At 35.6% G+C, this 17,962-nt stretch overlaps 1 protein-coding gene across 16 annotated transcripts in view; it reads left to right on the top strand.

The window, feature by feature from the left end:
• Positions 1-17,962, top strand: part of dnm1a (dynamin 1a) — a 65,908-nt gene that overhangs the window by 25,273 nt on the left and 22,673 nt on the right. For 11 of the 16 annotated variants that reach the window (XM_042723317.1, XM_042723332.1, XM_042723320.1 and 8 more), the window contains exons 9-16: positions 2,030-2,097; positions 5,201-5,339; positions 8,187-8,273; positions 8,350-8,420; positions 9,474-9,525; positions 9,714-9,719; positions 11,208-11,219; positions 14,490-14,603. In XM_042723317.1, coding sequence (XP_042579251.1) covers positions 2,030-2,097; positions 5,201-5,339; positions 8,187-8,273; positions 8,350-8,420; positions 9,474-9,525; positions 9,714-9,719; positions 11,208-11,219; positions 14,490-14,603 — 549 coding nt within the window. Of the gene's footprint in view, positions 1-2,029; positions 2,098-3,591; positions 3,731-5,200; positions 5,340-8,186; positions 8,274-8,349; positions 8,421-9,473; positions 9,526-9,713; positions 9,720-11,207; positions 11,220-14,489; positions 14,604-17,962 lie in introns of all 16 variants that reach the window. The other 5 variants (XM_042723318.1, XM_042723324.1, XM_042723319.1 and 2 more) reach the window with 3 other exon arrangements.

Here is a 17,962-nt window from a genome sequence, read left to right as displayed (position 1 = left end):
ATGCAAACACACACATTAAGAATTATGTGTCTGAGGCTTTGCATTTACACCAGCCCGCATGAGTCCTGATGTAGAGTCTGTACAGCTGCATTTATTAATCACTAATGCAGTAAAAATAGTGAAATATTATTATAGTTCAGAATAGCTGGTTTCTATGTGAGTATCTGTTAAACTGTAATTTATTTCTGTGATGTGCAGCTGTATTTTCAGCATCATTACTCCAGTCTTCAGTGTCACATGATCTTCAGAAATCATTCTAATATGATGATCTGCTGCTCAAGAAACATTTCTGATTATTATCAATGTTGAACACAGTTAAAAAATAATAAACTGACACTTTTAATCATCAAGGAGGCATTAAATGAAATGAATGAGATGTAGGGTGTAAGTGAAAAATGATATTATGTGAATTTTAATATTGTATTTTAAATAAACACTGTTTTTTTTTTTTTTTTTTATCTGTGAATCCTGAAAAATAAAATGTGTCACAGTTTCCACAAAAAATATTGTGGCAGCACAACTGTGTTCAAACATTGATAATAATCAGAAAATGTTTCTTGAGCAGCAAATCATCATATTAGAATGATTTCTGAAGATCATGTGACACTGAAGACTGGAGGTAATGATGCTGAAAATACAGCTGCACATCACAGAAATACATTACAGTTTAACAGAGATTCACACAGAAAACAGCTGTTTTACATTCTAATAATATTTAGCAATTTTTACTCTAATTTTGATCAAATAAATGCAGCTTTGGTAAAAAGAAGAGATATAAAAAAATGTAATTAATGAGTCTCTGTATCGTTCAGCAGCAGCAGTAACACATGAGTCACGGCGCAGGATTGTGTCTCCCTCGGGCCTCAGCGCAGCCTTTATGAGTAAAACATTCCGCCTTCCTGTGGCCTGGAAAAGTCATATGTTAAGGTACACACACACACACACTTTATGAGTATGAAGTTGCCAACAGGAAGTAGTTGATCCACAGATCTGTTTGAGGTTCCTGTAAACAGGATGTAGTTGATAAAAGGATGTGTTTGATGTTCTTTTATGTTTGTGTTTCTTGTGGATTTTGATTATTTCTGTATTTAGTTTTTTTCTAATTTATTGGGTTTGTATTTCTATGTCTGTTATTTTTCTGTTATTTTGGGTTTGTAATGCAAAAACTCTCATGCTAATCCATAACGTGATCCTATGAAATATCTATCATGATTATAAATTATATGTTTGTATGATTTCTCAAGCCAAAATCAAAACAATAAATTTGCATGATTCCATTATTTTATTAATGTAATGGGAAAATAAATAATTTTCAATAGTTCACTGTTGTGCCAAAATACAATTGTTTTTTCCTACCTAATAGATTTTTATTACCGTAATAATTATATATTTTTTTATATTTTTCTGTTTTGTGCCAAAATACAATCGTTTTTTCCTACCTAATAGATCTATTCTATTTTTATTTTATCTATATATTTTATAGTATATCCTATTTATATATATATATACTATATATTATACTATATATTTATATATATATTTATATATATAAAACTTTGGGATGATTTATAATGTAATTAAATAGACAATAAAAATCAAAATGGTTGCATTTATTTGATGAAAATACAGAAAAAAAAATATTATTATAATTTAAAATAACTATTTTCAATGAAATATATTTCAATAAATAAAATTATTTCATATTGTCGTATTTTTATCAAATAAATGCAGCAGGGGAGCATAAGAGACTTATTTTAAAATATCTAAAAAAAAATCGTAATTATTCTTAAAACTTCTATAATATATTAATATTATTATATATTATAAATGAATATAATATTATATTATTAATGTAGTATAAAATCGCTTTTCCCATATTTCAGTGGGCTGCTGACAATTGAGGAGGGATGAAATATGAAAATAAATCAGATTTTCTTCCCTTCGTTTGAGTTTTTGTTGAAACGTTCTGATCTGAAAACGAGGTTCTATGTTGCTGGTTTGAGTTATTATCTGTGTTGTCTGTCCTCAGATGGAGTTTGATGAGAAGGAGCTGCGCAAGGAGATCAGCTACGCCATCAAGAACATCCACGGCATCAGGCACGTGTGTCCTTCAGTTATAACTGCGTCTCGCTTGTGTTTAGAGCAAGAAACATGATGTCTGCGCTTCAGTGACTAACATCAGGCTTGTGTCATGCTGATTATTGCCATATGGCTTACTTTATGACCCTCCATTTGTCCAACAGATTATGTCTCATAATGTTTATGTACCATATCACTAAAATATGTTTTATTACTTTTTTTTTTGACAACCACCATAAACACGTGGTTAAAAAAAGTAGTGCAGAAACAGTTTTCACTCAGAATATGCTTGTAAATATCACAATTAACACAATGAATGAACTTTAAATTCTGAAGTAGAAAAACTGAAATAGTATTTTCTTGAAAAAATGCATTACAATAATCTGTTTTATTCACAAAAAATCATTTTCATGTTTATAATTTATTACTATTAATTATGGTTGGTTCTTTGTAATTTAAATTTACTAGCATTATTGTAAGTGAAAAATCTTTCTGAAATAGAATTTTATTTGATTTAATTTTCTAATTTATTAATATTACTTTTTTTATTTAATGCATTTTGTTTTGATGCAAACAAAATAACTTTACAATAAGGTCCCCTTAGTAAACATTAGCTTACATTAAACATTAAATGTTGTAACTAACATTAACTCACATTGATAAACTTAATTAATAAATTAAATTAACTCACACTGTTGATAAATAAAAAGTATTTTTCATTGCTAGTTAATGTTAATTAATACATATTCAATAATATATGTATATATATATTTCAGCGAAAATGTACAATTTTAATGTTTATTTTTCTTTTAGAATTTTAATGCACAATGTTTTGATGCAAAAAATAATAAACATTTTTAACAGTAGTTAATTGTATTAATTAACATCAATGAATTATTTATTTATTTATCAATTAAGTTAATCAATGAGTTAATTTTATTTATCAATTTAGTTTATCAATGTGTATATATATATATAATTTAGTTTATCAATGAGTTAATTTTATTGTTTATCAATATATATATATATATATATATTTTATTTATCAATTTAGTTTATCAATGTGTATATATATATCTGGTTTTAGTGGTAATTTCAGACATCTTGATAGTTAAATAACGAAACTGGACTTAATTTGATGTCTAAATGTGAAACATATAAATAATTTAATTAGTTAACATGCTAAATTAATACAGTACACATTAGGACCCTTTCCATCGTTCTTTCCACCCAGTATGTCCTTTCTACTCATGCTGTTCTCATTTCAGCTTTAGTTTTGTTGATATGTTGAGCTTCAGTGATAATTAAACTTAATTTGATACATTTAAATACGTTAAACATATTTGAATGTGTTAAATGTAACAGTTGAGCGCAGCTGCAGCCGGACGTTTGGAGCCATACTTTCAGTTCTTCATTCTTCTCTTATAGTATTTCTTTTGGATTAACACTCTTGTATCCGCCCAATTTCTCCTTTTCTTTCTCTCCTGCGCCTGTCGTTCTCTCCGGCGGCAGAACTGGGCTCTTCACGCCGGACATGGCCTTTGAGACCATTGTGAAAAGGCAGATTGGGAAGATTAAAGAGCCGTGCCAGAAATGTGTGGACATGGTCATTTCTGAGCTAGTCAATACTGTTAGACAGTGTACCAAGAAGGTAAAGGCCTGCTGGAGGCTCGGACCCAAACCAGTGCTGTGACAGGGGCTTGTGTGTGTGTGTGTGCCTGCGGCTTTGGACAGAGGGATTCTGGGTAGAATGGCAGCTTTAGCTTCTGTATGGAGGGCCGCGGGCGCTGAGGCTTCACCGCTAGATGAGCGAAGATCATAGTTTGATTTCTGTGTGATTTCGATGATTTTGCTCCAGGCTGGGGTTATGCTGGTTAAAAATCTTGCCAGAAAAATAAAGACTTTACATTTAACAGACTGAATGATTACATTAACCGTAATCATTTTAATCTGTTTTTTATCTTTATAACAGACTATCATACACACAAATAAAAAATAAAAAAATCATGATTTTACTTTGTATAGTATTTTCTTGTAAAACGTACTCTGAAGAAATCTTTTTTATTTACACATAAAAATAATAATAATAATAAATTATTTTAATTTATTTTTTGTTGTGCTTTTGTTTTTTGTATTTCTTTCATTTAGTTTCAGTTTTAGTAATTTTATGAATATTTGTAATGATTTTAATATTCTTTAAAACGTTGTTTAATATTTTGTATTTTTATTTATTTGTTTATTTTACAATGCATGACACTAAAATAATGCAATAACTTAACATTACACAGTAAAATATAGCATAAACCCAAATGTACGCAGTAAAAAATGATTTTTCGAAGTTGAAAATAAAACTAGATAGATTACTGGAGTACACTTTACAATAAAACACTATTTTAAAACTATTTTTACTTCTGAATTTCACATTGAATTCAATGCATTGTTTGACTTTTTTTGTGTAATTATTTTTTTTTAATTTACAGTTTGTTTTTACACCATTTTTGGGAATGTCCATTTATCGGTTTTCATTGCAAATTACAATTTATACATTTGTTTGGTATTTTGTACATGCAACTTTTAGATTCGATTTCATGAATTCTACTATTAATACAGATGCTGCTTGCATCGTATCCAACATATTTTCTCGGGCTGTGAGACCTTTCCAACATGACTTGAATGCACCATCATTGCTACCCAATTAACAGGTTCTTTACAGTGTTTACGGTTAAAATAGCATTAATTTTTACAGCATAACTCTGATGCACATCAGCATCCAAACCAAACGTAAAGCTTTTCCTCTCACGAAGGATGTGTTCATCTAGCAGACCTCAGCGTCCTGACCTCTCCGTGTTTTAGAGGCAGAAGTTTCGAGGGAGGCAGAGATGCGGCTGACGGCAGTCTGTGCTCCTGTGAGTGTGATTTGATGAATAAATGCATTGCAGAAGAACAATAAGAGCCCCTCGGACTGCCTTCGGTTCGCACAGCTGTGTTCTGGAAGCTTCTGTCGAATGGCTTGAGGAGAAACCAAATGTCTCATCACTTGCCTTCTCTTTCCTCTGTGCTGTCTGTCATTCTTCCACCTCTCTCTTCTTCCTCCTCTCTTCCTCCATGACTTCCTCTACAGGACGGGCCTGTTCACCCCCGACCTGGCCTTTGAGGCCATAGTGAAAAAGCAGATCCAAAAGCTAAACGGGCCGTGCCTGAAATGTATAGATATGGTCGTGAGCGAACTCGTCTTCACCATTCGCAAATGTAGTGAGAAGGTAAAGCGGAACGAAGCTCCGTTCCTCGTCTATCTGTAACGTACGGATAGACCGATGGCTGGACTTTACAGGATCTGTGGTTGAGAGTGAAGGTGGTGGCGATGCTTTTAGGGTCTTTTATATAGTTTAAAGAAATAATGCACAGAAAAAAGATCATTTTGTCATCATTTACTCACGCTCATGTCGTTCCAGACCTCTTCACTCAAACATTAAAGGTGTCTCAGTGATGACAACATTCTGGTGAATCGCTGCGTTTCTCTCTTCTCCTCATTCTGCTCGTGTAGTGCAGTGCATTGTGGGATTGTTTTGATACTGTGACATCTTTCCTGTGAAGTTTAGACGTTTGTTTGATTTTGTGTAATTGAGGATCAGCTGAACGCAGGTGTATTCGAGTGTTTATCAGTGTTTATATGAGGACAGAGGAGTCATAAATATTTGTCTCTTATTTTTCTTGTACATACTTTCACATTTTTGAATTTGTCCATATGTTGTTTTAGTGTGTTTAGTAATATACATATATACTATAGCATTTATTAATATTTTGAATTTATTATATTTTTAATTTCTTTTTTAATTTTTTTATTATATTTTTAATTTCTTTTTAAGTTTTAGTAGCTAATTTTATATGGATTTGAAATTTCTGCTATTTAGCTTAAATTTATTTGTATTTAATTTTCAGATTTAGTAATTTTGTTATTTACTTTTGCAATGTTTTTTTAAATATTTCTTCTATTTAGCTTTAATTTATTTTTAATTTTAGTACTTCAGCTTAAACTTATTTTAAGTTTGTTGCCAAGGCATAATTTTCTAAAGTGCTTTTTTGTTTGTTTGTTTGTTTTTAGCTAATTATTATTTATTTTATTTATTTTTTTTATTTCAGCTTTATTTATTGTTTTAATTTTAGTTAACAGATACACAAGTGCTAATGAGATCACATGACTATTTGAACCAGTGCTTCGGGACGGTGTCTGTATTCTCAGGTTTAGTAACAAGATTAGTGTGCATCTCAAAACATCTCCAGGTCATATTTAACCTCTTTTTTTGTTGTTGTTGTTTTTGCATTAAAAGCCCTTTTTTCCCATTGTGACATTTTTGATGGCAAACTCTGATTTGAGAGAATGTGTGCCATTGGTTATCAGTGTTCTGTGATTTCTTATCTACTCTGTATGGATCTACAGTATCGTCTGTTTAGGGATCTAGTCAGATTTGCTCATGTAAATGTAGAATAGCTCTAGGATTCATCCATCAGTCCAGCAACTATCGGTCTATCCTTACCACTCAGTTTCCATCCTGGTTTATTTTGTCTGTGTTGATTTAATTTACTAAGTACTTGTGTCCTTTTTTTTTTTACAGAAGCGTAGAGATTTCATCCAAAGTTCCCCAGTTTGAATTTGTGTTAATGACGCATGCTCCCTGGTTTTTGGCCCAGTTTTTACCCGTTTTCTCAGTTATTGTTGGTGTGTTTTCTGTCAGATGTGTGTGTTTTAGTTCTAGCGTGAGAATAACGTCTCTTTTGTTTGACATTCATGAAATAACTGATGCTTCAGGCTGGAAGATCTTACACCAGCAGACTAACCGTCACACCAGAACATCTCTGTTTCTCTCTCATCCCCTCTTTCTCTCCTCTTTTATCATTTCATCAACACTGAATTCTGCCTTTTGTGGATTTGGACTGAACGTTGTTTTGTGCCTAAAAATCAGAAGAAACAGCTCACTCAGAAATCCCATAAATCACTCACCTTCAGCTTCCAAACTCGTATGTTGTTGTTTTTTTCCTTGAAGCACAAAATGAGATCTTCAAGCTCCAGAATAATCCATAAAGCATCATATATGCAAAATAGCAGTAGATTTGTATTTTGAGAGTCATTTTTGATGATTTTTTGAGGTAAATATGTATTATGAAGTTGTTATTAGGTTTAGTTTGAGGAGTATTCAAACATATTTGTTTACTGCACACATGCATGCATCAAGTCGCAATATGGATTTAAACTTGATTCATAAATGAGGAAAACACAATAATTCAGTCAGTTTTATGACGTTTTTTGGAGCTTGACAGAAATGAAAAAGAACTGCATGAAGATTTTTCAGAAACGCTCTTTTCATGTTAGAAAAAAAGAACATCACGTGTTTGGGACGAGACAAGGGCGAGTAAATGTCCTGTAAGTCAGTCATAATAAGGCCAGATGAAGTGTGGGCTGTCAGAACAGTCATATGATTTCATGTGGTTTTATGATATGATATAAAAGAGGCTCATTTATGCAGCGTGTGCTGTGAAGGGTGAAGGGCCGTCGGTGCGAATCCACACAAGTTCTCAGTAACCTTCATCTCATTTCTACTGCTGATCCCTGATCATGAGATGCTTCAGTGCATCCCTGCATCTCTGCTGGTGTGTGTGTGTGTGTGTGTTTAATTCTACACTGACTGTAAGTTCCAGTGCATCAGCATCATATATTATTACAGTATTCAACATCAAATCACAGCTGATCATTCCTGGTTTTATTGTGAATGATTCGTTTGGAAAAACACCTAGATTTGGCAGAATTACGGGAAACTGCAAAGCTGAGAGGCTCACCATAACTACGCCGATGCATTGAAATTTAGAGTCATGTGACATACTGTATGTTTCTTAACGTCAGCTCGTTTTCTCCACATATGCATACATATCTAATGCAAGATTATGTTTAATAGTGTGTTCATGTTGATGCTTTAAAAAAGACTTTGCAACAGGTTTTCTCTCAAAAGCAATCTATTTTACAATCGCGCTCATTATTTAGTAAGAGTGTCCCTGTTGTGAACTCTCGTCTCGTGTGGTGTTTGGCATCACAAACGCGTGTGATTGTGTCACAGCTGGCCCAGTATCCCATGCTGAGAGAGGAGATGGAGCGGATCGTCACGCAGCACATCCGCGACCGCGAGAGCCGCACTAAACAACAGGTGAGTCACGTCATATCCTCATATAAACCTGCTTTAATCAGCTGTTTATTTGATTCTTTCCTTGCTGCGGTCGCAGGTGCTGCTGCTGATCGACATCGAGCTGGCGTATATGAACACCAACCATGAAGACTTCATCGGATTTGCCAAGTGAGTTCATGAAGACTTCATTTGATTTTCAAATTGATTTTTATATTGGATCGATTATTTAACCCTGGGATTAAAATGACCATAAAATCAAATTTTTAACTAGAAAATTAATTAAAATGAATAATAATATTAAAAAAATTGTTAAAATAGTAATAATAACAATGATTATATAATATGTAAGCAATAAAAATAATTACAATTATAGCATTATTACTATTATTATTATATAAACAATTAATGCTTCACTGTAGATCAAGTGACTCAACATAGTGCCACAATCATATAAAAATATAAAAAATTTAACTGTTAATATTACTAATAAATAACTACTAATATAATAATATAAAATTATAAATAATTTTAATATTAATAATAATAATATTATTATTGATAACATTAAATTATATTAATTATAAATAATAAATATATAATCATTATTATTTTATATTATTATTAGCATTATCACTAACATTAAACTGTTAATATTAATTATAAATAATAATAAATAAACAACATAAAATGATTAAAAAAATTATAACTATAATTACTAACAATAAACAATAACAATACAAATCGTATATAATAAATATATGATAGAAAATAATAATTATTATGTCTATATTACTATTATATTATTATTACTAACATTAAAATCCTAATATTAGTTAGAAATAATTACTATAAAAAATTAATAATTTTATATAATAAATATATGATTATATTATTTTATAAATATATCAAAACTTAATTTTATATTAGTTAGAAATAATTACTATAAAAAATTAATAATTTTTTTAATATTTTTTTTTAAATAAATGTAAATAATAATAATTATTATTACTATTATTATTAACATTAAATGATATTAATAGTAATTAGAAATAATAATAAATATAATATAAGGATAATTTTATTTTTTTATTTTTTATAATTATTATTGGTTGCTAAATGATGTTATTAAGTTTTTTTAGGTATTTTTTTGACCGTATGTATTTGTTTTGTAGTTGTTTTATTGATTTTTTTATGATTTTTTTTCAATTCTGTCCTGTCTAGTGCCCAGCAGAGAAGCAGTCAGATTAACAAGAAGAAAGCGGCTGGTAATCAGGTGAAGGGGGTTCAATTACAGTTTATACTCATCATTTAAAGACAATATTAATTTCTCTGTGCATATTGAGCCACGTCACGTATTAAATGTTAAACATGCTCATCTGATGTGTGTCCAGCGTCTGCCTCTCTCTGTTCTTCATCTGTGTTTCTTATTCTTTATCTTCATGCCCTTATCAACTGATCCAGGGCCAGGTTTGTTCTCATGCTTCTCTCAGTTCAAGTACAAGCTTCATCTTAGAACTGATCTTAGATCAGACGTTACAGGAATGTCACATGTTCAGCTCCATCATCAGCATTTAGATATAACTAACTCTGCATACCAGTCTAACTTACTTACATACCAGTCCAGACTGATTCCTGGTGGTTAGTGCTGGTTGACAAAGGAAGCCTTGCTGGTTAAGCTAGTTAAGAAGTTTTATACTGTATCGCAGGCTCATCAGCATCTATGTTGGTTATTTGAGCAGAGTAAACATTAAAATTCATACTGTTTTGAAAGTGTCACCACTTGGTTTAAACATTATATGTGTTCACATGATACTAGTGTGATTAGTAACTCTAATGAATGCTGATGATGGAGGCTGAGCTGAACCCAGAGCCTCGTGTTGCAGTCAGAGCTGCTATATAAAGAGGTTCTGCACAGTTCTGCTTCACTCACATCAGTTGTTAAGGGCAGCGGGTGACAGCATGATGTGTGTTTGTGTGTGTATAATCATAATCATTGCATTGATCTGTAGATGATGTAAATGTTTTGGAGACATGAGCCCCAGCTGATGCTTAATAGGTGATGGAGATCAATGCAGAATAGTACAAAACTGTAACAGCGTCAGCGCATTAAATGCATTTAAGGCTTGGTATTAGTGGTGGAAATGGGATGCTTCTAGCACAGGCTTTTCTTTATAAAACAACCTTTAACCTGTGAGTGAAAATCAACCCGTCACAAGTTTAGAAGTAGCCAAATTCTGCTGAAAATCTGCAACCCCATTCATAACGAACACAACGATTTTAAATCCTATATGTGTCCCTGCAGCACAGAAGCAGTCATCAGCAGCACAGGTATATTTGTAGCAATATAAAACAATACATTGTATGGGTCACAATTATACATTTTTCTTTTATGCCAAAAATCATTAGGATATTAAGTAAAGATCATGTTCCATGAAGATATTTAGTAAATTTTCCTACTGTAAATATATATAAGCTTAATTTTTGATTAGTAATATGCATTGCTAAGAACTTCATTTGAACAACTTTAAAGATGATTTTCTCAGTATTTAGTGTTTTTTTGCTCCCTCAGATTCCAGATTTTCTTTTAGTTTTATTTTATAAGTATTTAGGTGTTTCTGCTACCTAAGAATCCAGATTTTCCCGTATTTATTCAGCTCTTTCCAGATGATTTATAAATCACAAATTGTTATTTTTGTTTTTTTTTTGATGGTGGTTATTGGTGTTTTTTGTTCTCTATTACTGCTGGCACATTGAGTTCTTATGATCAAACGTGGAGGTGAATCTGTATTCTGCAGTGATGAATCTGAGCGTCTCTGGTGTTTGTGTCTCAGATCTCTGGGCTGTTCTCTGTGTTTGATTCTGTCTCTGGTGTTTCTCTTTCACAGCATCAGTTGTGTTTTCAATACTGACGTCTTCTCTTTTTCTGTCATGTCTTGTTTTACTCCGGTGCATCAGGATGAAATCATGGTAAGTCGTCTGTGTGTTTTCTAAAGCATGCGTGTTACACAAGTGTTTATCACAGCAATCCATGAAGACTGGACTCTTACAGTACGTGCTTTTCCGGTCTGCATCTGTGAGTCTGTATTCAGCGGTTGCATAAGATGCTTTCACGGCACAATCAAACTCATTTCTGCGTGTCTCCCTGAAGCTGTAGCATCACTGAAGATGTCAGTCAAGCGTAATGACTGTATAGTGTGCACTACAGAGGGTTTACTTCTTATCTTCATACCACAAGCGTGTTTCTCAATTTAAGTCCAAAGCATATGAGTAGCAAAATTCATTTTGAAATGTAATATGCAAAATGAAAATGCAATATGTAAAATGGCAATGTATTTGATCGGCCTCAAAAATCCTTTTTTTTATGATTTAGAAAGTATGTGTGACTTGGTTATTGATACTTTTAACATTGAATGCCAGAAATTGCAGGAAAACAGTTAACATATAACCATACAGACTTCAACAGGTGAAAATATGCAATATGCACATACATATAGTCAGTACACACAGTGTACTATTGGACATACTTACAGTTAGCACTACACATTTTACGCAATATGTACATACATACAGTTAGCACTACACATTATACACTATACACAGAATGTACACATTCTAGATTATGTAGACATATATACGCATGAAAATATGCTAAGTGTACGTGGGCTGGATACAGAAATGTTATGGATGTGCATTGGATGGAATCCAGTGGTAGCAGGTAGATTATTGTGTTAAATAGTTCGGTGTTGAACTGTCAAAGTTAAAGTGCAGTGTGTGGCATACCATATTGTGGAGTATGCTGTAGGGTGTATTAGTTCAGACTGTTCATAAGTCGGATAGCCTGAGGGAAAAAGCTATCCCTCAGTCGGCTAGTGCGGGATCGGATGCTGCGGAGACGTCTTCCTGAGGGCAGCAGAGAGAGCAGTCTGTGGGAAGGATGGCTGGAGTCACTGATGATCCTCCGGGATTTCCTTATACACCGCCTGGTGTAGATGTCCTGGAGGGAGGGAAGCTCACCTCCAACAATGTGGCTGGCAGTTCGCACGACCCTTTTCAGAGCTTTGCGGTTGCCAGCGGTGCTGTTTCCAAACCAGGCAGTGATGCAGCCCGTCAGGATGCTCTCTATAGTGCAGGTGTAGAACGATCTGAGGATGCTGGGGCTCATTCCAAACTTCCTCAGCCGTCTCAGGAAGAAGAGGCGTTGATGTGCCTTCTTCAGCACTGCATCAGTGTGTGTAGACCAGGTGAGACATTCACTGATGTTAACACCGAGGAACTTGAAGCTGCTTACCCGCTCCACAGGTGTCTTGTCGATGGTGATGGGTGTGTGTTCTCTGCTCTGTCTCCTGAAATCCACCACCAGCTCCTTGGTCTTGTCGATGTTGAGTGAGAGGTGGTTGTCCTGACACCATTTAGTCAGGGTGCTCACCTCCTCTCTGTAGGCCGTCTCATCGTTGTCGGTGATCAGGCCTATCAGCGTTGTGTCATCAGCGAATTTGATGATGACGTTGGAGCTGTGTGTGGCTGTACAGTCATGTGTGTACAGGGAGTACAGGAGCGGGCTGAGGACACAGCCCTGAGGAGCACCAGTGTTGAGGGTCAGCGGGGATGAAGTGTTTTTGCCCATTCTGACCACCTGGCTTCTGCCTGTTAGGAAGTCCAGGATCCAGCTGCACAGAGATCTGTTTAGTCCCAGAGTCTGGAGCTTCGCAACAAGTGTGGCAGGCACTATGGTGTTAAATGCTGAGCTGTAGTCCACAAACAGCATTCTCACATAGGTGTTCTTATTTTCCAGGTGGGAGAGAGCAGTGTGTAGAGTGAAAGCAATAGCATCGTCTGTAGAACGGTTGCTACGATATGCAAATTGTAGCGGATCCAGTGAGGCAGGCAGCACAGAGCAGATGTAGTCTCTGACGAGTCTCTCAAAACACTTACTGAAGATGGGTGTGAGAGCAACAGGCCTCCAGTCATTCAAGCATGTGATTTTATTTTTCTTTGGTATGGGCACAATGGTGGATTTTTTGAAGCACGAGGGAACCACAGAGAGAGAGAGGGAGAGGTTGAAAATGTCTGTAAAAACACCGGCTAGCTGGAATGCGCATGCTCGGAGCACACGGCCTGGGATGCCATCAGGACCCGCTGCCTTGCGGATATTCACCCGTCGGAAGGATCGGGTTACATCCGCGACAGAGACGGAGAGTGCACTCACCTCTTCTGCAGCAGCTGCGGGAGCGCTCTCTGTGTGGGCGGTGTTGTGTGAGCCTCGAAAACGAGCATAAAAGTTATTCAGCTCGTCCGGTAGAGAGGCGGCAATGTTCACAGTAGCTGGTAATATGCAAAATGAAAATGCAATATGTAAAATGGCAATGTATTTGTATTTAACTTTACTAATATATAATTTACATTTGCCATTTTCCACATGTTAAGTAAGTAGGTACTGCTTGAATACATTTATATACATTTATCAGTTACTGTAGGTTTTATGAAGGTAAATTTAAGATGTTTTAAGACTAAGTAAAGAAAATGTAAGAAATAAATGGAAGTGCACACAATACGTCAGTATGGTCTCATTTACAGTATGTTAATTGTTAATTCAAAGTTTGAAAACACAGTTCTCCATTAAGCTCTGCTTCCAAATACTGGAATATGGAAATAACTTTTACTGTACCTTCTGATCAAAACATGCTGTTCTTCAGTGTTTTTCTCTTGTTTTCAAGTACAAATGTCTAAAGATTCTCAAATCAACAAACATCTACTTGAGAAGCAAAGTCTTGTTTTTTATCAAATTGTTCAAACTTAAGTGAGGTTATGATAAAATGAACAAATATCTGACAAACATGAAAAATTAAATCAAAGAGAAAAACTAGTTTTCATTTGTTCTTGTTTCAAGCATACAGTAAACTTAATTTTGTTGCATTTTTTTCTTTTTTAATTTTATTTTTTACATCTCCAGTAAATTTATCTTGATTTAAGGATGTTTATTTAAAATGGTTCTTTTTATTTTATTTTATTTTTTTGCAATGCATGCATCATTTAATGCCGTGACTCTGATTTAAGATCTGCTTTAGATTGTGAACGGGTGAATTTAGATTCTTTCGGTCCTGCAGAAACACTGTTATATAATGTTTCTGGTTTCATACGCGTTCATCGTTGCACACAGATCGTTGTTTTTCAGAAGGCAGTACATACTGTAATGTACAGTAAGCAGTAAAGCAGTATTTCACGGCTGATGTGTTTCAGGTGATCAGGAAGGGCTGGCTGACCATCAATAACATTGGCATCATGAAGGGCGGCGCTAAGGAGTACTGGTTTGTCCTGACGGCCGAATCTCTGTCCTGGTACAAGGATGATGAGGTGAGACGTGTTTTGGTCGAGTGCTGCTGTGTTGGGATGGTTAGGATGCTCAAATAGACTGGTTTTGAAACATTTGGAGCAATGCAAATGTGTGACTTTTAAGACACTTTAAGACAGGTAATGAGTAACATGCAAAAAGTGACACACTTCAGGCTCGATGCTTTCGTGAACTCGGTTCTGTCTGGCTTCAGTCTCACGACCGCATCACAACGGATCGTTCACTTCAAAGTTAAAGCAACATCGTCTTGATTTACGTTGGATCGCTGCCTCGAAACGTCCCGTGTGTTTCGCTCAAACAGCGGCGCCAGCGAGGCTGCTGCTCACCAATCATCATTCCCTTCAGCTTTAACGCCACACTTTTATGTGGAATTATTTATATCAGTTTTCCGCTACAGAAGAGAAATGATCTCAATTGGGTTATTTTTGAGCCGTCCCGTTTCGCCGGCTTCTGCTGACTTGACGCTCTTTTTCCCCTGGTGTGTTTTTGGCTGGAATATTTTCCAGCGCTGGAAGGTTTTCCTGCTAAATGAAGCTTGCAGGACCTGCGTGAGCTTTTCTCTGATGATGCCGCCTACGGCTCTCCACACATGCTCAGTCTTCCAGAAAGGAAACGCAAAGAAAAGGTTACAGGATGATGCTGTTCCTTACACTCAGTCGTCAAGCACGTTTTGATCATCACACTTGGTGGGGTGAATATTTATATGAAGAGAACAGCCAGCATGTTAATGGGCAACATGTCGACTCCAGTCTTCAGTGTCACATGATCTTCAGAAATCATTCTAATATGATGATTTGCTTCTCAAGAAACACTGAAAACTGAAAACAGTCGCTGCTGTATATTTTTGAGGAAACTGTGATACATTTTATTTTTTTGGAATTCTTTGATGAATGGAAAGTTGAAAAGAACAGCATTTATTTGAAATAGAAATAACATTATAAAGGTCTTCACTGTCACTTTTGATCAATTTAATGCGTCCTTGATGAATAAAGGTGAATAAACATGTTTATTTATAGTGCATTCTGATTCAATGTTGGCTTTAAAGTGGTGTCTAGGTAGGCGTCTCGTGTAAAGCTGGCACACACATGTGCATACCAGAGCCTGACCTGTCACACACACACACACACACACACACACACACACACACACACACACACACACACACACACACACACACACACTCGCCAAGAGAGGGCTGCTCCTCATAAAGCCATTGACTTTCAAAGAAATGTGTGTGTGTGTGTGTGTGTGTGTGTGTGTGGTTAGCTGGTATGGGTCACTCTAACTAGGAGCATGTGGGGCAGAGACAGCGAGGGGGGCGCTGCAGTCCACTTTCATCTGTCTGCGAACACAAAGTCTCTTTTACACACTCTCTCTCTCTCTCTTTTTTTTGTTTTATTTTTTTTTTGGTGTGTCGGTTTCCCAGCACTCAGAGCCCCAAAACTAACACAGTCCGACTCAGAAGTAAAACAGTCACTAATGAGCTCAGAAAGCAGCAGAAACGCTTCCACGAGTGTGTCTGAACCCAGCGAGTCTCAAACACACACACACACACACACACAAGGGTCGAGACCCTCATCACTCTCTGTCTAAATGATCAACAAGCGTCTCAGTGACATCACTTCCTCCTGACATCTCAGTGCAGATGTATTTCTGCTCAACCTGATTTTTCACGAAGCCAGTTCCCTCGTCTTCTCGTGTGTTTTGGGTGGTTTGGGGGAAGCGGGCAGCGCTGGTGATACTGGATCTGCGTCCTATCACCACACATGCAGCTCGAGCACCAGCGACTCACAGAAGACATGAATGAAGAAAAAACTGGACGCATATGAACCAGCAACCCTCCTGAGGGCCTCAAAGCCTGTCAATCAAACACACACACACACACACACACACACACACACACACACACACACACACACACACACACACACAGACAGAGTCACACACACACACACACACAGAGTCACACACACACACACAGAGTCACACACACACACACACACACATATTACTGATACAAACACACACACACTAAATGCGGACATATAGCTAAATGAAAATGAAATGAGAATGAAAATAACCCAAACCTATTGCTAAAATGTATTTATTTTATTTATTAATATATATATATATATATATATATTTTTTTTTTTTTGGCAGGTTTTGTTAAGATTTTACTCACTTCTGAGTACAGTTTGGTTCACAAACTATATTTAAATTGCGATGAACGCTATTTTTTCATTGTTATTCTTTGTACACATGCATCAAACACAATGTAAAAAATAAATTTTTTAAGTTGTTAAAGTATGTTCTGCAAGAAAAGACTATTTCAGTCTTTCTACTTCAAAATTTCACATTCAATTTAATGTGTTACTTCCCGTTTCTGAGTGAAAATTGTCTCTGCACTCCTTTTTTCTCAGTGCAGACAGTTTCTTTGGCCGTTGCATTGAGAATTGTGTTGGTTTTCCATCATCTCGCGCCATGAGCGTCATGTTTTTAAGATGCAGTGTGAAGTGCTCAAATAAAACCATACGCAAAACACACGTTTCCTACAGTACCTTTACAACTGACAGTGTGTGTGTGTGTGTGTGTGTGTGTGTTTGTGAAAGCAGAAGTAAAGGCATCGGATCAGAAAACACTGTGATCCAGGAAAAGACTTAAGTTGAAACATGTTTTTTTTTGTTTTTTTGTTTTTTGTTGTTTTGTGGGGTGTTGTGGAAGAGAATGATGATGTTCTTATGAGGAGAACTGATGAGAAACCCATTGTTTTATCTTTTGGTTTTTTGTTTCTCTCTCCCTGACTCTCTCCATCTCTCTTATTTAACCAGATCCAGATGAATATGAATAAGAAAAAGAATCGCTTCATATCTCAGTTGTTCCTCCAGAGAAACAGTATCAGATTTTCAGAAGAGATCTCGACAGTGTCTCAGATGTGCTAAGTCTGTAGTCTAAACCTCAATACGAGTCTCAAAATTATTTGTTTAGCAACTATTATCGGTGTTTGAATTTGTAGGAGAAACATCACTGTGACTTGTTAAGATAAAGTGACACTCTTCACACTTTGCGTTATCATTTTATACTTTATTTTGTATTTCATACTTTCATCACTACACACTGAATAGATGATGAAGTCACTTCACATCAGTAGAGTTTGATCTGCTGTCGTCATGTGTATCTCCTCTCGTCGTCATGGCGATGTGTTCCGCAGTCGTCATGGCGACGGGCCGTCTTGAGCATCCCCGTCCAGCCTAACCAATGTGCAGACTACTGTACAAACGCTACTTCCTGAACAGGTAGTCTGAACACTGGGCAGGCGGGATGGGCGTCCAGTCGCCGCAGCGCACCAAACTCGAGCTGCGGT

This window comes from Cyprinus carpio, chromosome B5, assembly GCF_018340385.1.
Source record: "Cyprinus carpio isolate SPL01 chromosome B5, ASM1834038v1, whole genome shotgun sequence".
In the NCBI taxonomy this organism is placed as follows: domain Eukaryota; kingdom Metazoa; phylum Chordata; class Actinopteri; order Cypriniformes; family Cyprinidae; genus Cyprinus; species Cyprinus carpio.
This window is presented reverse-complemented; position numbering and strand designations above follow the sequence as displayed.